Source organism: Aspergillus fischeri, genomic scaffold (genome assembly GCF_000149645.3).
Source record: "Aspergillus fischeri NRRL 181 1099437636266 genomic scaffold, whole genome shotgun sequence".
Taxonomy (NCBI): Eukaryota; Fungi; Ascomycota; class Eurotiomycetes; order Eurotiales; family Aspergillaceae; genus Aspergillus; species Aspergillus fischeri.
In genome coordinates this window covers 1,660,989-1,683,055 of record NW_001509760.1, presented here as the reverse complement: position 1 = coordinate 1,683,055, position 22,067 = coordinate 1,660,989, and the positions used below count along the sequence as shown (strand labels likewise).

General features: G+C 50.7%; 7 protein-coding genes across 7 annotated transcripts, besides 1 other annotated feature; 4 read left to right on the top strand and 3 right to left on the bottom strand.

Moving 5' to 3' along the window:
- Positions 1-18: 18 nt before the first annotated feature.
- Positions 19-3,285, bottom strand: NFIA_052630 (von Willebrand and RING finger domain protein; the record flags this gene model as incomplete). Its single annotated transcript, XM_001257814.1, has 5 exons — positions 19-1,189; positions 1,243-1,942; positions 1,993-2,213; positions 2,266-2,959; positions 3,030-3,285. 5 exons carry the CDS (start codon positions 3,283-3,285, stop codon positions 19-21), a joined length of 3,042 nt encoding a protein of 1,013 aa, XP_001257815.1.
- A 1,823-nt stretch (positions 3,286-5,108) lies between these two features.
- Positions 5,109-5,130: a microsatellite.
- Positions 5,131-9,419: 4,289 nt separating this feature from the next.
- Positions 9,420-11,470, top strand: NFIA_052620 (glycoside hydrolase family 154 protein; the record flags this gene model as incomplete). Its single annotated transcript, XM_001257813.1, has 3 exons — positions 9,420-9,901; positions 9,956-10,254; positions 10,305-11,470. 3 exons carry the CDS (start codon positions 9,420-9,422, stop codon positions 11,468-11,470), a joined length of 1,947 nt encoding a protein of 648 aa, XP_001257814.1.
- A 1,205-nt stretch (positions 11,471-12,675) lies between these two features.
- On the top strand, positions 12,676-14,550 carry NFIA_052610 (sugar porter family MFS transporter; the record flags this gene model as incomplete). The annotated part of the gene is made up of 6 exons (XM_001257812.1): positions 12,676-12,771; positions 12,823-12,899; positions 12,955-13,179; positions 13,246-14,229; positions 14,287-14,360; positions 14,411-14,550. The coding sequence occupies 6 exons, from the start codon at positions 12,676-12,678 to the stop codon at positions 14,548-14,550; spliced, it is 1,596 nt and encodes a 531-aa protein (XP_001257813.1).
- A 418-nt stretch (positions 14,551-14,968) lies between these two features.
- On the bottom strand, positions 14,969-17,658 carry NFIA_052600 (uncharacterized protein; the record flags this gene model as incomplete). Its single annotated transcript, XM_001257811.1, has 3 exons — positions 14,969-16,594; positions 16,641-17,477; positions 17,545-17,658. 3 exons carry the CDS (start codon positions 17,656-17,658, stop codon positions 14,969-14,971), a joined length of 2,577 nt encoding a protein of 858 aa, XP_001257812.1.
- Positions 17,659-18,393: 735 nt separating this feature from the next.
- Positions 18,394-19,080, top strand: NFIA_052590 (glycosyltransferase family protein; the record flags this gene model as incomplete). The annotated part of the gene is made up of 1 exon (XM_001257810.1): positions 18,394-19,080. The coding sequence occupies one exon, from the start codon at positions 18,394-18,396 to the stop codon at positions 19,078-19,080; it is 687 nt and encodes a 228-aa protein (XP_001257811.1).
- A 498-nt stretch (positions 19,081-19,578) lies between these two features.
- NFIA_052580 (SDR family NAD(P)-dependent oxidoreductase) lies at positions 19,579-20,808 on the top strand (the record flags this gene model as incomplete). The annotated part of the gene is made up of 9 exons (XM_001257809.1): positions 19,579-19,628; positions 19,682-19,826; positions 19,917-20,003; positions 20,061-20,123; positions 20,173-20,280; positions 20,351-20,402; positions 20,457-20,545; positions 20,602-20,664; positions 20,722-20,808. 9 exons carry the CDS (start codon positions 19,579-19,581, stop codon positions 20,806-20,808), a joined length of 744 nt encoding a protein of 247 aa, XP_001257810.1.
- A 199-nt stretch (positions 20,809-21,007) lies between these two features.
- NFIA_052570 (methionyl-tRNA formyltransferase) lies at positions 21,008-21,757 on the bottom strand (the record flags this gene model as incomplete). Its single annotated transcript, XM_001257808.1, has 1 exon — positions 21,008-21,757. One exon carries the CDS (start codon positions 21,755-21,757, stop codon positions 21,008-21,010), a length of 750 nt encoding a protein of 249 aa, XP_001257809.1.
- Positions 21,758-22,067: the final 310 nt, after the last annotated feature.

The window sequence follows — 22,067 nt, the reverse complement described above, 5'->3', positions numbered from 1 at the left end:
AATAATCCAAATAACTGACTACTCCTCTGTCAAGGCGTCGTCTCCGGTCTCGCGCCACTCTTTTGACCGCTCAGTCAATCGTCGGATCCCCGCGACTCGCTGCGCCCAGTGAGCCTCGGATGGCGTACGATATGTGTAAGCGCGCTGCGACGAGATGACGCCAATGGCCTGCAGAACGGCCTTGCGCGAGTCTCGCCCAAACACGGCAGGGTGATTGATCCACTCCATTGCCGACGTCAAGTCCGCATCCAACGCTGTAATGGCCTGTGCGTCGACTGCAGCAACAGGGGCAATAGTTGCAGTATCTGATGTAACAGACGACTGACCCTCGGTGAAGTTGGAGGATCTCGGCGAGGTCGATGTGGGAGTTTCGCCGCGACTTCCGGCGTCGCTGAGACTGGCCGGCTTTACAGCACCTGGCGGTAGCGGTGGAAGGCTACCCTTACCGAGACCCTTGAGAATGCTTCGTGTTTCGGTCAAGAGATGCTGTGCGCGATCATGTTGACCCCGAGTCACAAGTGTCAAGGCTCGGGTCAGCATGTCGGAGGTGAGCAACTCCATACGCCGCTGGACGATTGACGGGTGAGGAGGAATGGGTGGTGTCGAAGGTCTACCATTCTTGGCCCTCGGATTGGATGGAAGCATGGGCACGGTAAGCAATGACGGGCGAGGCGAGTGCGTCAGGTGGCCATCACGGAGGAGATCACCGTAAGTGAGATCCGCCTGGATCAAAGGAACCTCCTCAACGCTCAGCACGCGTTGCTCGTCTGCATCGGAGCCACCTCCGAGAGCTTCCAATCCAGACACCAGGCTTTCCCAGGGGTCCTGCGGCATGCTTTCCTGTGTGGAGTTGTCCGGTTGGATGACCAACTGTACCAGCACGTCACGCTTGTCCCCAAATCGCAGATCTCCGAGAGCGGCCTCGGCATCTCTGCCTGTAGCGCGCTTGGTCGTATGGAGAGCGCCGCTAATCTTAACAAATTTCGCAGGCGAACCCTCAGGGAGACGAAGCTTCAGTTTGACGTTCTGGTGCGAAGTGGTTTGCAGTGCGCCCAAGCAGCCGGCAACACATTCTCGAAGCATCATCCAATCTTTGACGTACAAGTACGAGCCTTTTGTCCGAGTGGACAACTCGATCATTGTGTCGGGCTTGTGAGTCAGTCCAAGGCCGAACGAGTGAATACTCACTCTGAAAATAGTCAGTCATCTATGGTCTTGATCTCTGGTGATGGAGGAACTCACTTGGCAGCTTCGGCCCTAGACACCACGAAATCGACACTTTCGGGGTCGGAAGTGGATGAGTCGCTGATCAGGAGGATTGTGGAAATGGGGTTGTTGGACTTGCGCTGCATCAGCAAGTCCATTGCAACATTGGCGCCTTCGACAACATCCGCACGAAGGCTCTTCTGTCCGACAGGTCGAATGGAGCTGAGGATCTTGTTCCAACCGGCCCACGACTTGGTGGTCATTCCAACAAGGGGCACGCCGCCACCGCTGGAACCGAAAGTTACCAAGCCCATACGATCTCGGGGTCCGAGATTTTGCACGAGGAACTTGAGTGCGTCCCGCAAGAGGGTGATCTTCAGCCCCTGCATGGACGAAGAAACGGGAATAACAACCACAATATCGAGAGGTATGTGGACACTCAACGTGGGCAGATTATCTGCACCGGTGGTATAATCCGTGATGGCTGTATTGTTAGACCGTCCGGCACCGTAGGATGAGTTAATTGACGCCTGTCGTTTGATCTGGCTGGCCCGGTAGTCCTCCTCCTCAGCTCCAGAATGATCCAGGTCATAGTCGGTATGTCGGGATAACGCATCAGAGTTATGAAGATCGCGAAGAGCTCGACGCCAGATCTCCAATTCGTTTCGGCTCTGGAAGCGAAGGTAGAAGCAAGGAAGCTCGCTGACTGACAGATTAAGCGTGAGGACAGGTTCATCTATGGTGGTCAGCATCCGACAGCATCTCTCAAAATCGACCGCAGCTTACCAGGCGACGCTTCAATAGACCTGAGATGCTTCTTGATAAGAATCGAGCCTTTCAGCGAGCTCCGAGTCTTGCGCTTGGACTGGTCATCGTACTGATGAGCATTTGTCTTCTTTTCCTTGATACAAATAAGCATCTCTGCGAAAAGATAGCACTCCAGGTCCTGCCATGATTCCCGATCCTTGCCCACTCGCATGTGTCCATGCAAGCGGAGTTTTCCGAACCTGAGATCAATCAGTATTCGCCAGTGAAGAACCTCGTCTGAGAGAAACCTACCGCGAAAATTCAAGGCCGTGCCAGTTGTCGACCCGCGTTCGCAAGTCCTCGGCGATTTCGTCAAGGTTCTCCTGGGGTTCATATTGTATGGATCGAGAATCCGCAGTAGGAAAGCGAACCACGCCGCCGTAAGGCTCATCCTGCGGCTGCGACGCACCCGACGAAGTCTGTCGCAAGTCCTCCGAATCCGGATGCCATACTCCCTCAGGAACTTCCACCGTGACCAAGCAAGTCAAAGACTGTTGTTGTCTGGACCGGTTGAGCGTTGGGAATTCACTGCGGATGGTCACCGTGGGGGCGGGGGTGGGGTTCTTCATGGGAGCCGCGCGAGGGCTAAGATCGGATTCCATGGCTTGAACGTCATAATCATGTCGCCTGCCGTTGCTCTGCTGCTGAGCATCGTAGTCGCCAGACGATCCTGCAGCACTTCCATTTCTGGAATGCTGCTGCCGTGAGCCTGTGGTCATCCGCTCCACTCGCTCGCGCTCACGATGGCTGCCCGTATTGCCCGTATCGCGGCTATCCCTTCTCGCCCAGATGTCCCGACTATCGCGATTGTTGTATGACCGGCCTCCCGTCTCGCTGGGTGCTCGCCCACGAGCTGACGGCTGATCCCACGGGGTTGGGGTGGTCAAACCACTGCGCTGCGTGGCTGCATCGCTAGTCACCGAACGCACAATGTTGCTCAATTTTTCTACAACGAGGATGGTTAGTATCCCAGCAATTGCAATCACTATGCTGCCCGAAGTGCATCTTTCGCTTACCGATGTCAAGTACATGACCCCCGCGGCTGGTGTCTAGCCCTAAGGGGGCATCACAGGTCGGACAATATTGGCCCTCAAACTCCTTGATATACTCGTAGAAACAGGCTTCGTGCGCCACGTGTGTGCAGGAGAACTGGAGGACCCGCTCTCCGCGAAGGGTATGCTCTAGCGGCTCCTCGCATACGGCGCATTCAGTACCGACAAACGTTCTATCCCTCCGGGTACGGCTACGGTCAACGTCCATCAGCCCCGCCATTGGTCTACCTGATCTAGAGTTGAACGATGCTCGCGAAGAGTTTGTGCCGGCGGTCGACTGCCAGCCCAAGCCAGGATGGTCGGATTGAAGCGAAGTGGTAACAGTGGAAGGAGCACGAGATCGAGAAGTGTGCGTTTGACCAGATGCACTGGTTCCCGGCCGATCTGCGTGAGAACGGGAGAAGGAACGGAAGCTCCTTAGAGGTGAACGCGAGGGGGACTCTGGCCGGGAGGGGAAATCTGCAGGTCACGCAAAAGGTTGCAGATACTCGTCAGTAAGTGGTAGAAACGGTCCGCTGGCCCGACTTTCAGTATGGACACCAATGGCAACAACGACGACGATTGAGGCTCTGGTGATGCCACTATTTCTTGACTACTTGATTCCCCGTGTCGAATATAGTTGGGATTGACCACGCAGGAGACAAGAGGATGGAGGGAGGGAAGCAGACGAAGAAGGAAAAAGGGGAATAAAGTTCCGATGTTGTAGAAAATTATACTTGGCAGTCGTATAATTGACGCAGTAAAAAAAATACAATTCAAGGAAAAGTGTGAAGAGATCGAAAAAGAATTGCAAATACGAAGAGAGAGAAAAAAAAGAAAACAGAGACAAAAACACCCAAGAGGCTTCCAAGTATTGTAGAAGATAGTAGGGTAGTACTCACGAAGCGGAGATTTCTTTTTGGAGCGACCAAAGAAGCCAAACTCAGACAGATTTAGATGGCCTGAATCGACGTTCCCAGACTTGGAATCCGATCTGGAAGACGGTCGATGATGTTTCCACATGGACCACGGAAAGGAGAGAGGCTATTCCTGGGGAAACAGGAGAATCATGAGTAACCGAGAATGTCAAGTTTCAAGTATCAATAGTTCCTGGTAGCTGTGATGACGGTGATAGTGCGATTGAGGGGAAGGGGGCGTAGCCAGGTAGGAGAGATTTACTATTTAGGTGAATCAAGTGGGGAGAAGAACCAGAAGAAAGTTAGGACGAGTGGGGAGAAGAGGAAAGAAAGTCCCGATGAACGGATGGAATCCTGGGAAGAAATCGACCAGGGGTCAGGGAAGACGACAGACAATTGCTTGTAATTGAAGCTTCAGGGATAGAATGATAGGGCTAAGGAGGCAGATGGCAGAGAACTGAGTACATGGAAGTGATCAAGAGAGACATGTGAGAAAAGTGCGAGAGACTGAGAGAGTGATACCATACCTGGCCTTAGAGACTAATAAGGTATGATTGCGTAAAAGGGTTAGGACCAGGAAAAGCCTGGAAGCTGGAGATATCCTCTGGATGGTAAACGACCTTTTCTGCGACGGTGTCCGGGCCGGTGTTCAGGGAGGCCGTTGATAGTTGATGGGGCTGAAGGTGATGATTGGATCTGAGGGAATGGAAATTTAGTCCATATGGAGTACGTAGTATCAATAATCAGGAATGCGGTAATTAAAAAAATATGATGTGATGGATGGCTGATTAGACAACAATCCGATGGGTAGACAGAGAGTCAGAGACAGGAAGAAAGAGGAGGGAAAATGGACTAACGACGGAGGAAGTTCCCAGTTGATCCTTTCCACCATCATCAAAATTCCCAAAAGATTCTAGTGCCGAGCACCAGAGGAAAAGGTACAAAGGTTAAAAATCACCAAGCGAAGGGAACTCACAATATTTGCCAGTAAAATATCAGAGAAAGGACGTCGGTGGGGCAGGAAACTGCACGCGAAATTTTCTATGGAAACTCAAAGGAACAAGGAAAAGCCACGGATCCTGAGAGACTAGGTAGGTAACAGTGGGTCAACTACTTAGGTACTAGAGAAGGTAGTACTTATCAGGTAAATAATAATAATAATAATAATAGGAGATCATGAGATGCTCATGCACCCCTGACTACGGAGTTAGTCAATAATATTAACGGTACACTGGTTCTTCAACTTCTTTGTTGATTATTCTTGAAGAAATGAGAACAAAGAAGAAAAAGAAATTATACATGTACCTCTTAGTATCATTATACTCTATTTCTATTAGAAAAAGGGCCTATGATGTAATGTCCACAGTGTCTTTTCTGCAGATTTAAATTAATACTTACTACAGTCCGTACAATGCAGGGACTCGCATATGCTGCACCTAGTCGGACCGCGTCTCAACAGTCTATGTAACCATGTGAAGATAGTACAGTTCCTAAGCTTAAGGAGCATTGGTCGACGGAAAATCTCAGACAGTCCTCAAAAGCTATTCGTATTTAGTCTTTGACTGCTCCAATGACTACGTACTGTGTAGATCAGTAAGGTCTCAACCACCCCTTAAGGTCTTTACCTTTCTGGATGACCTGCAGGCGAATACTCTGATAAACTTGTTAGTCCCCAGATTCCCTTGCTTGTCGCATTACTGATTCCAGCGTTTCTAGGAAACTAACATATTTGACCTGTCAGATGTATCAATCAAATCGACATCAAGTCAAGTCCCGTTTCGGGTATTTTCCTAGATACTGCATGTCATTCGCTTCAGTGGTCTGCTACGAGTCTACGACACCCTAATTCGGAAAATAAGCACAGATCAGATTCGAGCGACAGCTGTAGATAGAATCTAAGATCTGCAGGTAGACTAATACTCTGGACTTCCCCCAAAGATGGACCCATTGACCCATCCTCATCAAAGTGACCCGCGAGCTTTTGCACAATGGAGCAAAGATTGCCACTCATCCGGGAGCCGACCGTCGATCCCGGAGCGTTTTCTGTCAAGCGCTTGTCATTTGCGTTGCATTCCTGGTTTGTCGACTCATCAATTGTGATTTTATCTAGGATCTCCATCACTTTCTTTTTGATACTAGGACATGACGACTTGATGGTGAATGTTACTTGTAGTGCTTATTTGTGGGGGTATTCCTGCTAAGGGCTACAGGGTGGTCCTCGGGATTGCCTTGCCACGTAGAGATTGAACACTAAATGTCGAAGGTTGTTGTAATCTGAACACATATTATTAACACCCTTTGCTACCCTTAAAACTTCGAATGTCTCCAGAAGTAAACACTTGGTCATGGCCTGGTTATGGTCCATTTACAAAATCCGAGCTCCGGCAATGCACATCTATCAACATCTGATTGTTATCCATCAACTCAACCATCTGTACTGTACCTCGGAATGCCTGTCCATAATTCAATGATTATCATAATAGCACCCTGATATCGACCGGGTAAAGGACAAGTAGCATCTTCTATCTACCCCATGCAGACTCTGGGTGCAGAGGATGCAATTGTCCCGAGGTTCGGCAGTTCATTATGGCTTATTCTGGTCGAGAGAATGTCTGAACTATGCAATACTAGGTATCCAATCAAGTGCACCAACTTTGTACATAATTACGCCCGCTATTCTCCCATTCCCACTTCATATCGCAAATCAACAATGATGATTATCATGGTAGATGACGGAAAGAAGTATCAAATGCCGACATGTTCGAAAGTTCAGCTTAAACAACGATTAGCTGTTTCATCTAGACACTAGGGAGTAAATCCCAGCTCTCCTCATCAATTAATTAGACAAGACTAACGCACGGTTGAAGTTTGGATGGTAGAGTCGCCTTTTCCACGCGAGAGGATCCAAAAATCATCCAGGACCAAATGTTCGAGTTCCATTCCATCTGTACTCGGATGACGGGGTCCAACCAGTTGAATATGCATCCTACTGGACAAGGCAGAAAGAAGCTCTCCGCGACCGGGGAGCAGGCTGATTTCCGATCCGCTGTTTGAAGCCGTCCAGAAGGAAAATCCACCACTCAGCTTGAGTCGCTGGATTTGTGGTCAACAGCGCCTCTGCTCAACCTTGGAACAGAGTCCGTGGCAACTGGTAACTTCTCCCCCATCTTAAAATTGAGCAATATTACGTATCGCGTCTCAATAATGGGTTGTTGCCATCTGACTTCATTTGCGGGCAATAATCATTTGACCCTGATACCGACGGGGACTGCGATATCTGAGTTGACTACGCTGATTATTCTTCCCTAGTCTAGATCAGTACTCCCTGATAATTACATATAAGTGAAGCATTGCCACAGTGTCAGGATGAAATTTCCCGAAACTTAGCTCAACTGAGTCCCTCCACACTGAAGTCAAGCACAAATCACTCCCTCCGGAGAATTACACTGCAAAGGAAAGTCTCATAGAAAGTACACAGTTATTAGTTGGATCCAGAGATCCAGAGAGTACACATAGAATGATTAACTTGAACAGTTCTGTGTGTTAATGTCAAGCATCATTCAGGTTGTACCTATGCTATAATCCTGTAAATGCATTTATCAGTTATGCCATAAACATCGAAAATTTCAGTAACAAGCAGCAGTGTACTTCTGTAGATTGTACTTCTTACTTCTTAGAACTGAATCAACTGACTCATGAGACAGTCTGCCTACCTTTAGTAAATCTAGAACCCGATAGTACAGGGTCTCAGTGGACTATTATTAAATCCGTTGCCCTATGCACCGATCCAAGTGTATGAAACAGTCATGAAACATCCTGCTTTACGAAGAGTCTTGCAGTCAGTGCACTAATTTCAAATATCTTGATTTGGTTATATCTGACTCTACTTAATAGATTAACAAAGTGCCGTGCTTGTTCCGGATAGTTTATGTTGTTACTCTTACCAATAAGACCAACGCAGATTAAGATCTAGGTGGAATATATCTGACCCAGGGAGGTTCAATTCTTTAAGACCACTGTGCACTCCTCATCGCAATCTGATAATACATCCATTTGATCTGTATCACAACGTAACAAGCCAATTGCAGTCGTTGTTGTTGATGTGATATATCCAACGTGCTTTTGCCATTGTTACGACTCCTAGCAGGTCAGTCTCAAATATGGAATACTTAATTCAAATTGCACCCGCCAATTAGCTAGCCATGCTGTTGATGCAGGCAGACTCACATATGCACCCTACTCGAAGTCTTGACCATTAGATCAGGACAACGGGTGTAGGTCTGTGGACCCGACTGGATGGCTGTGCAGTATGCATGGTCAAACCCATTTCATATTTGTCAGTACGTGGTCAAGAAGCACAATTGACGATAAAGGGGTAATCGTCTCTCTTCCTCATATTGTATTTCGACGGATATTGGCTAATGTGAGTCACATTTCCTAGGGTTGACAGAGTTCTGTTGGCATGACTGATTTCGGAGCCTCGTACTGTATTTCCTGAATCGAACCTGTTCTGCTCAGTATCTGATCGAGCACAACTTCCGGGGCTCCCTCATACAGACAGGACCACATGGTGCTGGCGATAAGCGGCCAGCCGTTCGTACGTCAAGATTCCCTAAAAGTCCATCGCGAGCATTTATTTCCTGGTCTGTATCAATGTTGTTTTCATAAGCCCTGGTTCGTCGCATCTTGCGCTCGAGATCTGGTCTGTCTTATTCTGTCAGTCCCCTTCGATAAGAGTCAGAAGAGTCGCTTGGGTATACTCTGCCCAAAGATCAACGTCTCAGGCATTTTTGCTCCTCACTGTTTAAGCGCAGAAGCTGGAGCACAGGTCTCGGCAATCGGATAAACTTCTCCAACTCAGCAGCACGCGAGTCAACATCATACCTATCGGTCCTGGTGCTCTACTTGGGGGCACTGCATTGCTTATCTTGCCCTTGAACTAGTCCATGGCTAAAGCCTATGGAACAGTTGTCAGTGAGAATATTAGAATAACTCAAGAACTTTGTTTCTTTCCAACAGGATGATGCGGACCTCAAGGTAGCCAGACTGATGTCCGTATCCACTTCCACTTCGGCTAAATTGGCCCCGACTCTACTACCTTGAGGGTCTCTGCACCTCCCATTTAACCATCCAATAACAACCTGCAAAGTGCGAGACACTGTCCTATCCATGGGAGAAGCTTAATCTGCATCAGCGATTTATCCATCACTAAGAGCTGTCAGGCCATTTACCCCTCGAGTCGATCGTATCGGACTTGATTCCGAACCCCGATCGCCATGCCCACAGGCTACAGCCCACCTGCCCCTCCTCAAGGCCATTAGGAAAACAGCGCCATGCAGATGACATATAAACATTAACGGGCACCCTCAGGCACTGAGACAACGATGCCATGCGGCCCTGACGAGTCTTATCTCGCATTGTCTCGATCCTAACCCCACAAACAGGTCAATCGCTCACAATGTCCGTCCACGCCAATGGAAAGACGCCTACCCATGCCTTCAGTCGGTCTCCCTTTCGCACACGCAGCGACTTCCAAGACGTGTGTCGAGCGCTGCTCGATCCGCTCGTCCCGCGCTTCACACCCGGCTGCAGTCGTGTGAAGATCGGCTCGTCAGCGACCCGGTTCGATGAAGGTGGCGCCCAGATCGAGGGTTTTGCGCGTCCCCTCTGGGCCCTGGGTTCCTTGCTGGGCGGAGGCTATGACTATGCAGACGCAGCTCGTTGGCGCGAGGGCTTTATCAGCGGGACTGATCCCAATCATCCGGAGTACTGGGGCGACATTGAGGATATGGACCAGCGCATGGTGGAGATGTGTCCTATCGGGTTTACGTTGGCGGTTGCTCCTCACGTCTTCTGGGATCCGTTGACGGATAAACAGAAGGAGAATCTTGCAAATTGGCTGGCGCAGATCAATGCGCGCGAGATGCCGAATACCAATTGGTAGGTCTTGAATTACAGATGTGTTTGGGGGCTTGTTCTCACCTTATCGTGGAGGCTATGGTTCCGGGTTTTTGCCAATCTAGGTCTACGGAGGAATAACGCCCCTTACTCGCTTGCTCGTATCGAGGCAGATATGGATCATCTGGATACATTCCATGTCGACGCAGGCTGGAGTAATGATGGCCCAAAGAGCCATCACCAGATGGATTACTACTCGGGCTCCTTTGCCATCCAGTTTCTACAACTGCTGTATGCCAAGTTGGCTGGTGATTTTGACAAACCCCGCGCTGAGAGATACCGTGAGCGTGCAAGACAATATGCTCAAGACTTTGTCCATTATTTCAGTCCAAATGGTTAGTCCTCCGCTCCTATTCTGAGATCCAGCGAAGCTGACGAGGATCAGGCAGTGCTATTCCATTTGGACGCTCGATGACCTACAGATTTGCCATGGTCGGATTCTGGGGTGCACTGGCGTTTGCGGACGTTGAGCTACCTGCTCCATTGACCTGGGGAGTGGTCAAAGGTATCTTGCTGCGCCATTTCCGTTGGTGGGCTACCCAGGAAGACATCTTCAACAGTGACGGCACGTTGAACCTCGGATACTCCTACGCAAACATGTACTTGACGGAAAACTATAACTCTCCTGGATCTCCTTATTGGTGCTGTCTGTCATTTGTTCCTCTGGTATTGCCGGAATCGCATCCCTTCTGGGCAGCGCAGGAGGAACCCTACCCAACTGCCTCCCTTCCGGCCGTCGCAGCCCTTGAACACCCCAAGCACATTATGGTTCATCGTGGTGGACACTGGTTCCTGCTGTCGTCCGGTCAGGCCTGCCATTACCCCCTGAAAGCTACCCAGGCCAAATATGGCAAGTTTGCCTACAGCGCCTCGTTTGGATATTCTGTTCCCACTGGCTCCTATCAGTTAGAACAGCACGCGCCAGATAGTATGCTTGCTCTCTCTGACGATGGGGGCGATATCTGGCAGACTCGGAGATTGGCGCTAAATGCCCGGTTTGAATGGCTTGATGGTGTTCCCATGCTCGTCTCCGGCTGGAAGCCGTGGAAGGACGTTGATGTCGATACGTGGCTCATACCTCCAACCGAGGAGACCGAAAACTGGCACCTTCGCATTCACCGGGTGAGAACAGAGCGCGAACTCTTGGTTAACGAAGGGGCATTTGCAATCTACGGTTGTCGCAGCGACAATGGCCGCATTCTTGGCCCGTTCACTCCAGGTTCAACCGAAGGTACCTTGAAGGAATCGCGGCGGGCGCTCACGGTCTCGTCCGTTGGTGCCGTCGGCATTGTGGAGCTTCAGCCCAATGTGGATCGAGAAGGCAAGATAGTACTGGCAGATGCCAACTCGAATCTGATCTACGGTCGTACTCTGCTTCCTTCGCTAGGATCGAAGCTCAGCCCCGGGAGCGACACTTGGTTCGCGACGGCGGTATTCGCCTTGCCAGCTGAAGGGAACGGCGACGACTGGCAGGAGAAATGGCGCGCGAGATGGGAACGGGTTCCAGACATCCCGAACAAGCTGAAGCAGATCATGGGGCAGCAGGATTGAAAGGCCAAGCGAAGGATCGCGATGGATTACTCCCACCTTCCATGAACTATCTATCTGCATCACTACAATATGTATCTAACCTGGGAGTGGAATGCGCAAATGGAATTGAATAACAGCAATCGTTTGATAAGACAGGTAGCTACCAAGACGTGTAGATTACTTTGCATGACTGCATCAATGATGCCCATTTGCCAGCACCGGATGAATGAACGTTTCTGGCTAAATCACCCACTCACTAGCTTCAGCCAAGTGAGCCGACATGCTGCACTAAAGCAGCTTAGAAGCAACCTTTCGCCCGGAACAAGTCGAATCGATGCTGATCGGCCCCTACCTTCCCCGCAAACTTGCTTTTGCTTTTGTCTTTCCCCTCCGCATTTCCGCTTGGCACATCCTCGCCGTTCCACCATTCGCATCGAGCCTTGGCCATCCGTGATGCTTTCGAATCAGGTGCCATGCGTGACTCGGGGCATCAACCAGCCATCCCCAGGCTGGCATCAAGCTCTAAACAGCTTGGTGAGTCTCAATCATCCCATCTAATTCGTTGTCGGCCCCCACACTACCCCGTCCTCGCAGAGCAAGCTACCTTACCCCGGTTATTTTACCTCATGCTGACCATCAGCCATTACAGAAGGGACAGGGTCAAAGATCCTGTCTACCGGTTTGTCTGGCTAAGTGAGCAACAGCATGGCGCTATCATCCTACCGAAACCGATAGGTTCTCTTGCCCAGACGGACATACACCCTTGTCCTGTGACCTTCGTTTTTTTCCCCGTCCAACCCGTCCTAACAACGAGCTCCAAGCCTTCTCGGCGTCTGACGTATCTTCACCTGAACTGCTCATCATCAGCTGTAATTCGTGGAAAGTTTCCGTTGCGCTCGTCGTCTTTTTTTCCGTGGCTGCCAGTCATATTACCCACACGTTTGCAGGGTGACAGTTACTGATATCAGACACCGTCGGTTATATATACATTACCGGGTCGGTTGGTCGATCTGCAGGTCTGTTGGGGTGAAAGAGACACATAATCATTGCCATCACTGGACTCTTTAATCTAGGATTGCCTTTAGTTTTCGCTTCAGGGGTCTTCTTCCACCATTTTGTCAGGGGTGAGCGTGGGATTTTAAACGCGTTCCAGCTGTCTTAAATTATATCGAATTTTCAATTGTTAATTCTTTATCTCTGCTGACGAGCCTACTGTCGTCGTCAACATGTCTGCCCTCCTCAGAAAGCTCGTCCACAATGAGGCGATACGAGAGGATCCCAAGGAAATCTATGGGTGGAGGGTGTATATGCTTGCCTGCTCGGTCAGTTGTCCTACAATATCCCTCGTATTCAGAGACTGACGAGTCTGTAAGGCATGCTTTGGTGGTATGCTTTTTGGGATGGAAACAGGTATCATTGGGGGCGTCCTCACAATGAAACCTTTCATGGCGTGCGTCTCCTTGCTGAGAATATAACCATGGCGAGTTTGTTCTAACCGTCACCAGGAAATATGGCCTGACCAATCTGAGTTCAGTCGACCAGGCAAATTTGTCTGCCAACATTGTGTCCACGCTGCAAGCGGGCTGTTTCTTTGGAGCCCTCATCGCTTCGCAGGTGGCTGATCGCTGGGGAAGAAAGCCCGGTCTGATATCGGCATCGATTATGTCGATCCTTGGTGTGATCATGCAGGTTGCCGCCAGTGGCCACCTGGAAGCCCTGTACATAGGACGGTGAGTGACCCCGAGCCCCTGCGTTACACTCGTGCGGACCATGCGCTGAACGATCCGTCTTTGCAGACTTATCACCGGCTTCGGTGTCGGTTTCGCCTCGATGATCAACCCCCTCTACGTGTCGGAGAACGCTCCTCGTGCCATCCGTGGCATGCTGACCGGGCTGTACCAGCTCTTCATCACCATGGGCATCATGCTGGCGTTCTGGATCAACTACGGCTCCCTGCTGCACATCAGCGGCCCGGCCATGTACCTCGTGCCGCTGGCCATGCAGGCCCTCCCCGCCATCCTCCTCCTGGTCGGTATGCTCCTGTGCAACGAGTCCCCACGCTGGCTCGCCCGCCAGGACCGCTGGGAAGCCGCGCGCACCACACTATCCCAAGTGCGCCACCTGCCCCCCACCCACCCCTACGTCGAGCGCGAATTCCAGGACATCGTCGCGCAGCTCGAGCACGAGCGCCAGCTCATCGGCGGCTCGGGCCCCTGGGACCTCATGCGGGAGATGTGGACGATCCCGGGCAACCGCAAGCGCGCCCTCATCAGCATCTTCCTCATGATCTGCCAGCAGATGACCGGCACCAACGCAATCAACTACTACGCACCCCAGATCTTCAAGAACCTGGGCGTCACCGGCAACGCGACCGGCCTCTTCGCCACAGGCGTCTACGGCATCGTCAAGGTCGTCGGCTGCGCCGTCTTCCTCGTCTTCGTCGCCGACTCCCTCGGCCGCCGCCGCTCCCTCCTCTGGACATCCGTCGCCCAGGGCCTGACAATGCTCTACATCGGCCTGTACGTCCGCATCGCGCCCCCCAAAACCGGCGAGCCCGTCATCCCCGCCGGCTACGTCGCCCTCGTCTGCATCTTCCTCTTCGCCGCCTGCTTCCAGTTCGGCTGGGGGCCCGTCTGCTGGATCTACGTCTCCGAGATCCCCACCGCCCGCCTGCGAGGCCTGAACGTCTCCTTCGCTGCCGCTACCCAGTGGCTCTTCAACTTTGTCGTCGCCCGCGCCGTCCCCAATATGCTTGCTACCGTTGGTGCGAATGGTTATGGGTACCACTCTCCCTCCCCAGAATCCCCTGAGATGAGACCCATGCTAACGGTTCAAAGAACGTACATCATCTTCTCCTGCTTCTGTCTCTCCATGGGTGTGTTCGTATGGTTCTTCATCCCTGAGACCAAGGGTAACTCTCCCCCTCCCCGGCCAATCAACAGTTCATGCTGATGAGAATAGGTCTCTCGCTCGAGAAAATGGATGAGTTGTTCGGCGTCACAACCCCCCAGGATAGCAAGGTGGCTGATGCTGAGCGGGCCATGAGTTCGACCGACAAGGAGGCTGAGACCGTCGTTGAGACAAGGGTTGAAAGGCAGTAGATAGCTCTGCTTGTAATGTCCTGGTGAGAGAGTTCTCGTAACTTGCTATGAATCAGAGTATACTGTTTGATAGATGGTCGTGTTGTTCAAAATTGCCCTAGTAAACGGCATCGGAACTTGTAGGACTTAAATATCTGTTCATCATTGGTCGTAAGTCGTATATTCCTGTCGTTATGTACAAACCCGCGGTAAATTCCCACACAGCAGAGTGATGAAACAAGAAGACAGACTGGGGTAAGTGGATGCAAAATGAATCAATCAATCAATCAGACCTTGAACGCTTCTAACAATTGAACCTGTGACACAACCCAATATCTTAATGAATGCAAATATCTGGATCTCAAAAGAACGCAAACCCCAACGCCGCTAATGCGCGTCATAGCATAAAAAGAAGAAATGATTGAAGCTGTCCAGACGGTTACTTCAAACCGCGCATCGAGTATTTACGAATTCCCTCGTTTCCGGCGAGTCTCTGCGACTGACTGCGCGTCACTCGCCGGGTGGGCTTGTCATCAAGACTTAACCCCCCGATTCCGGGACCAAGCTCTGAGCGTCTTGGTGAGAAGAATGTATCGGTCGGGTTCCGTCCGTAGCGGATATTCCTGACCGTGTTGCTTGTGGCTGTCGTCGCCGTCGTCACAGTCGTCTCGGTGTCTGAATCGCGATCGTAGGCATCAGAGAAGTCGGATTCATTGTCCTTCAGACTATTCAATGTGAAGCTGTGATCACGTTTGAGACCTTGATTCTGGTTCGGGAATGCTAGTTGGTACTGTGCCTCCGGCGACCGCGTCACGAAGCTGGAACCGGCAGCAGTCGAAGAAAATGAAAGAGGGGGAACAGGGGGCTCAGCAGAACTGAATGATGAAGATGGTTGCTCGGGCCGAACATGGCTTCCGAGTGATGGACTGCCCGAGGCGCTTGCGTCCGGAGACTGGCTGGGCTGCTGCACTTGAGAGCCAGTATCGCCAGTTGTCGCAATACGGTAGAGAGATAACAGCCCCAATGCTTCCTGAACGGTCATGAAGATCAATAGAAATTTCCCATATCTGTCAAAATAATGTCTCTCGAACGACACGTGTGGAAGGTGCCCCCCAAGGTGGACGGCCGCCACAAGCTCGGCAAAATAAACAAGGATCTCCATGCCGTTCCATTGCGCGATGGGCTGCTTGAGGACATCCAACAGTGCAAATCCCGCAATCAGACTTGCACTCCCAAGAGACGCCACCTCGACATAATTGCCAGGAATTGAGAGATGGTTATACTGTGACAGAAGCCAGGCAGCAATAGATGCTAGTAGTAGGCCCACCCGAAAGTATTGGAACATAAAGAGTGTCTGCATATCCGCAGACTGGCGAGCATGCGCACTCGATGCTCGCTGGTGCTGCTGCCAGTTCTCATTTCCCTCATCCTCAGGAGATTTGATCGTAAAAGCTCGGTCGAACAAACTCTCCAGCCCAGTTGAAGCGAGATGGTCACTGGTAGGAAAGAACTTTGGAGGTGCAAAGACCGAATCTGCCTGAGCGGCGGGTTTACGTTGCCAGGAACTTGGCGACTGAGTGGGTGTACGGTGAAATGGGTTGCGTTCAACAACCTGCTGTATAGGCTTCGGCCGCGAAGATTGAGTCCGAAGGGCCCATGATGGAGGTTTAGGGGCCGCAGGTAGTGATCCATAGAACGGTAGAGGTCCGTTGAGGACAGACGGTGTGTCTCTCTGACGGACACTAACCGTCGGCGAGATTTCGTGCTGTACAGAAGGGGTCCAATCCATATCGTCCACCTCTGGGGGAGGCGTGGGAGGAATAATGGGCTCTGTTTCCGGTACTGGTCGGGGAGTTGCCAGCTTCTCAAGCGGGAAGCGTGGAGTAGCTTGCTGGTCGGTTCCGCGAAGGCTGGTGAAACGCTGAGTAGTAGCGCTCGATTGCGCAACGGGTGACGCAACTGCTTTCTTACTAGGAGTCGCCGTTGGCGTGCTATCCGACCATGCGACCAGTGGGCGAGTGTCATACTTGACAACGCGCCGAGAGATAACGACGGACTTGGGATTCTGTCAGCGTGCGATTCATTCGTTCCCCGAAGACGAGGAGACTTACCAGGATCGTGAAGAGTATCATAAACAGATGCAGAGCCGGCGGCAATGTCGGTTGTAGTCCACTCGAAGAAGGGTCTTTAAGTACAGCCCAGAAGACGCATCGCGCCACCATGACGATGAGCTGCACCTGATAGTATTCGCCCAGCCCGACGAAGCGTCCTCCTCTGCCTTCGACCTTGAGTCGTAGTTTCGGGTTCCACCACAAGGACAGGATTCCCGCAATCAGAGCTAGACCAGCGTAGGGAGACAAATCAATCCAGCATGAACTCGGTAGTTGACGTGTCTGTAACGTCGCACGAGCGCACGACGCAATGGACGGCGGCGATAAGTCATCATACATATCGCGCAGATGATGATCGGCGCTCAGAGCGCCCAGAGTATCCCAGGACAGTTGACCAGCAACGCTGCCCCAGTAGCCCATGGCACCCGCTGACACCAGTAGATTTCTCCAATTCCACCGCCGCGCGTGTCTCGCTGCCCTTCCCGCTTTGCTCCTGTCCATCATCCGTCGAAGGTGGTCCGATTTCGCCTCATATCCAGCTTGACGTATCCGTTCCTTCACCCGAGGTTCGCAGTTTGCACATACTTGCGGGTATCGTTCCTCCAGGTTCCTGCGAAAACTGGGATATTCCCGCTCGTAGGCGCTATAATTTGGATCCTCCGGCGACGGAAAATAAGAGGCAAGTGCACTTGTGAAGAGATGCTGGTTGCGAACACACTGAGCACAGAAGAGGCCGGATCCTGTAAGGTCAACCGACTCAAATGGAACGTCTGTGGCTCCAGGACCGTAAACAGCAGGATTCGTTTCAGCGGCGGGAGGGTCGGTAATCTCTCCTTTCTAATGACGGCATCTGCGTTAACCCGGAATATACTAAGAACGAAGGCATACAAAAGCAAGCACATACCTCATCCAGGTAGTTGACCGCTTCGCAGTGTTTGCAGCGCCATTTGCGAACGTTTCTGTCAGCCTGCGCAGAGCGATGTCCACAATAGAAGCAGCTTAGTCGCTTGGAGAACATGGTTTAGTATTTCATGTCAGATCCGATGACATTGATGATGATTGTTCCAAAAGAGAATCTAGTTCATCTACTTCACTTGAAAAACAATTTATTTATGGAATGATGATAAAGGATATCCTTGGTGTTTTTGTCTATCGCAGGAGTTAAGACAACAACAGGAAAATAATCACCGAAATCTGCACGGACCACGTGCCGTCTCCAACCAATCCAATGATATAACACCATGGGGATGTTGACAACTCCAGCCATCCCAAGACACAATGGCTCATTGGGTCTAGGGTAGTTGCAACTGAATGCTAATCTAACGTGTATTTCCAGTTCTGAGAGTCTGCCAGGGCTAGAATGCCGACAAAATCAAGCGAAAGAGGTGTCGTTTTCTGACTACCGTGTCTTCAAGCGCACTACATTGGGGATGAGATCTAGCTACAACAGTGGCTAATATTACTTTCAACTGGCAATCCTTGTCTGAATTCACGAAAATAAGCTCCCCATGGCTCTGCCGTGGGTCAAATTAATCCTCTATGGCCTCCTATTTGCGGCCATATGCGGCACTATCGCAGTACTTGTGAGGACACCTCTCAATCCCTCCTTCTTGCGGCGTGCTCATGACCCTATTTTCAGCTCTGCATTCGTGCTCTATCAGTATCGCAAAACTCCAAAGTTCCGAAGTGGCGACGAAAGAATAGTCCAACTCATCTTCTCGTCGTTCTAGGCAGCGGCGGACATACTGCGGAGATGTTCTCTATGTTGCGGCGTATGAAACTCGACCCCTCGACATATACTTACCGCACCTACGTCGTCAGCTCGGGAGACAATTTCAGCGCTGCGAGGGCTGTGGAGTTTGAGACAGAATGGCTGAAGCAAAGTTCAAAGCTATCATTTCCTGCCAATGGCAGCAACTCCGCAGATTCCTACGCAATCGTCACGGTTCCTCGCGCGCGTCGTGTGCACCAGTCTTACCTGACTGCTCCTCTTTCAACCCTTCAATGTTTCTATGCTTGCTTTCTTGTACTCCGCGGCCGTCATCCCGAGCAAAAGTCGCCGCTTCCGAGAACGAACTCGCCTTACCCGGATGTTATCCTTACCAACGGTCCGGCTACTGCAGTCTGTATGGTTTTGGCTGCCAAATCTTTGCGACTGTTTCACTATCTGAAGTCTCTTTTCAATATCAAGAACCACCAAGACAGGGATAGCTCGAGATCATCTCAAGCGAAGAGATCAGAGGATGCGCCGGCACCAGTTCACTTCCAGCTGCGTACCATTTATGTAGAGTCATGGGCACGGGTCACAACATTTAGTCTAAGCGGAAAACTGTTGTTACCTTTTGCTGATCGATTTCTCGTGCAATGGCCTGATCTGGCAGGAAAACAGGCCTGGAGGGGCATGAGGAAGACCGAATATGCCGGTACGCTGGTAGACTAATTGCATTCTGATGGCGTTGAGGTTCAATCTACCATATTTTTAGAATATGTATATTATAACAGATACTGTGAGATAATGAAAACAATATAGCTGTGTCTATCAGCCACAACACTTACAGCAGAGCCGAGGTCAGTTATACGCGCCCAATGCAGCTCCTCAACTCGGTATGTTCTTCCCCGCAGTGGTTGAGATGTGCTTGAGATCGTCAATCGAGTCTTGTGATCGCCTACTGCCTTTCTTGAATAGGACACTAGTACTTAGGTAGAGATAGACAGGGTTGAGCCCAAACCCGTCAAACAAGGCAACTCACAATTTGGCTCCCATGCAGATATCGGAATTATACCGATATCTTCCCCGTAGGTGAAATGCGTTACCCCGCGTCAATCGACCATTATACTGTTGAAGTCTCGACAGTTATTCTTCCTTATAGCGTTTAGACACTCTCTTCACATTCTCCATAAATATACATTCGAACTCTGAAAAGTGATTTGGGAAATCATGTCCTACTCCTTAAAAGGCCGCAATGCCCTGATCACTGGTGGCTCTCGGTACATCTGCTATTCCCGCTTCTTATTGTTGAATGACACTGACGAGTATTCAGAGGATTGGGAGCTCTAGTGGCTCAAAAGTACGCTGCTGAAGGGTGTAATGTTGCGATCAACTACCTATCGAGTAAAGACGTTGCGGAGGAGCTCGCGTCCAGCCTACGGACTCAGTACGGCGTCAAGGCAATCACTGTTCAAGGTGTAAGTTATGCTCAGCTGCTGTGGTAATCCACAAGTGGGTGCTAGATAGATTCGCTGAGCTATGCAATTGACCGGGGCCTGCAAATCTAGGACGCAAGTCGCCGTCAAGACTGCAGCAATGCGATCAAGACCACGATTGAACAGCTTGGAGGTCTAGATATTGTGGTATCAAATGCAGTGAGTTCTATCAGTGCATGCTTCTCACGATATTGCCTCGGACTAATTGCCGTCAAGGGTTGGACCAAAATGACTACATTCGGCAATTTAGACGCTATGGACGATGAGGACTGGGACAGGGTAATGAAGACCGCTCTTATAGAGAACAATATCTGACAGTCTTTCCCAGTGCTGGTCAACGAATGTCAAGAGCAGTTGGTACCTCTTCAAGGAAGCACTTCCTACATTCAATGCAAACCCCGACGGCGGTGTCTTCATTATCACTTCGTCCACTGCGGTAGGTAGCCACAAATCCCATCCTTGGGTCAATATATATTGTGAAGGTTGACACTTACATAACCATTTAGGCTGTCACACCAAGCGGAAGCAGCATACCATACGCTGTGACAAAGGCAGCAGGTAGGACACATAGGCAAAGCCATGAGTGAACCATGACTCACAATTCCAACATAGGCTTGCACCTTATGAAGTGCCTCGCACAGAGTCAAGGTTCAAAAGTCCGTGTCAACGCTGTGGTTCCTGCTCTCTTGCTCACTGAATGGGTATGTCAGACCGAGACAGAGTGAGCAGCGCAGAACTCGGGCTAATCAAATCACAGGGGCAACGGTTCCCTCCTGAAAAGATCGCAGCCTTCAAGAACAAAGCGGTACTTGGGAAATTGGTAAGATAGGCCGAAATTTTATACTTGCCCCTCGTTAGCTAATCGAGTGACCATTAGCCTGAGGTGGAGGACGCTGCCAACGCATATGTTATGCTAGCTCAGAACTCGTCCATGACTGGACAGTCCATCCAAGTTGGTAGGTGATCCAATTTATGTCATTTGTCGCAATGCTGACAATGCAGATGCCGGTTTTGCGATCAAATAGGCGTTGTTGCCCCGAAGACCAGCTGGAGCATGGTGATAGCTGTCAAACATATAGATATTGAGACTTGAGCAACGTTGTAAGTGGTATCGTATTGTTAGAATAATGAAAATAAAACGACGATGCTGGCCCTTTTTTTGCTCATTGCAAAGGATTATGAAAAGGAGTGAAGTCGGCAGCGCCAGAGTGAAAGGTTCGATCGCTAAGCATCCGAGCTTTGAGCGCGGCGCGAACACCATCTGCATTCTGTTCTCCTTCGACCTTCATTTGATGAATCTGAATCAGTTTGCCATCTCTTGTGAACACGTACAGCCCCTTCCCTTGTTGGCGATCAATCGGATGTGCGCTATCCACAAAAGGCAAACCGGGAATAAGAGAGAATGCCTCGCAGCCCTTTAGCGTATCTACTTCCTCCATCTCGCTCAAGATCACTCGGCGCTGTTGGAACAAAGGATTTCCCGAAGTAGGATCGCTAACCGCGAGGGTTTTGCTCCAGAGCGGACCGAGCACGCGATTCCGCCTGTTGATGTCCTTCCATGTCCAGTTGACCCAGTCTATGTGTCGATCCTCTGGCTTGATCTTCGCCGCATGAATTAATGGCTCATCGCCCTGTGATGCCCGCCAGCCTGCGTCTTCTATGGGAGGGACGAACAATCCTTTGCGAATACCATCCAAGAGGATCTCCGCTCCCTTAGGGGCAACGATGTTTAGAAGCTCCGGAACGGTGCATGTGTCAGGATTCGGTATCTCAAAACCGGGGGCTGGAGTCTGCTGGAGGATGACGCCGTGATCGAAATGCTTGACATGTAGGGTTTGAAGCGTAACGCCGGTTTTCGTTCTCCCTGCTAGAAGAGTATGGTGTAGCGGGGCGGGACCACGGAAACTAGACATTCGTCCGTTAGACGAACCCTCTTGAGGAACTGCTTAGGATCTTGAGGGGCGTACTCGGGAAGCAGAGATGGATGAACATTCAATCCACCGTATTTGGCGGCATTGAGGATTCGGGGAGGCACGAATAAGCCAAAGGACACAGCCACTATCAGATTGATGGGACCTCCGGGCAGTATTGGGGGCTAACAGCATCAGTACGCAAGTCTACCAAGGCGGCGAGGACTATAATCTACCGCCCAGCCTTTGAATGTGTCTATCTCGTGAATTGGGAGTGAAAGTTCTGATGCGACCGCCTTGATAGGGACTATTG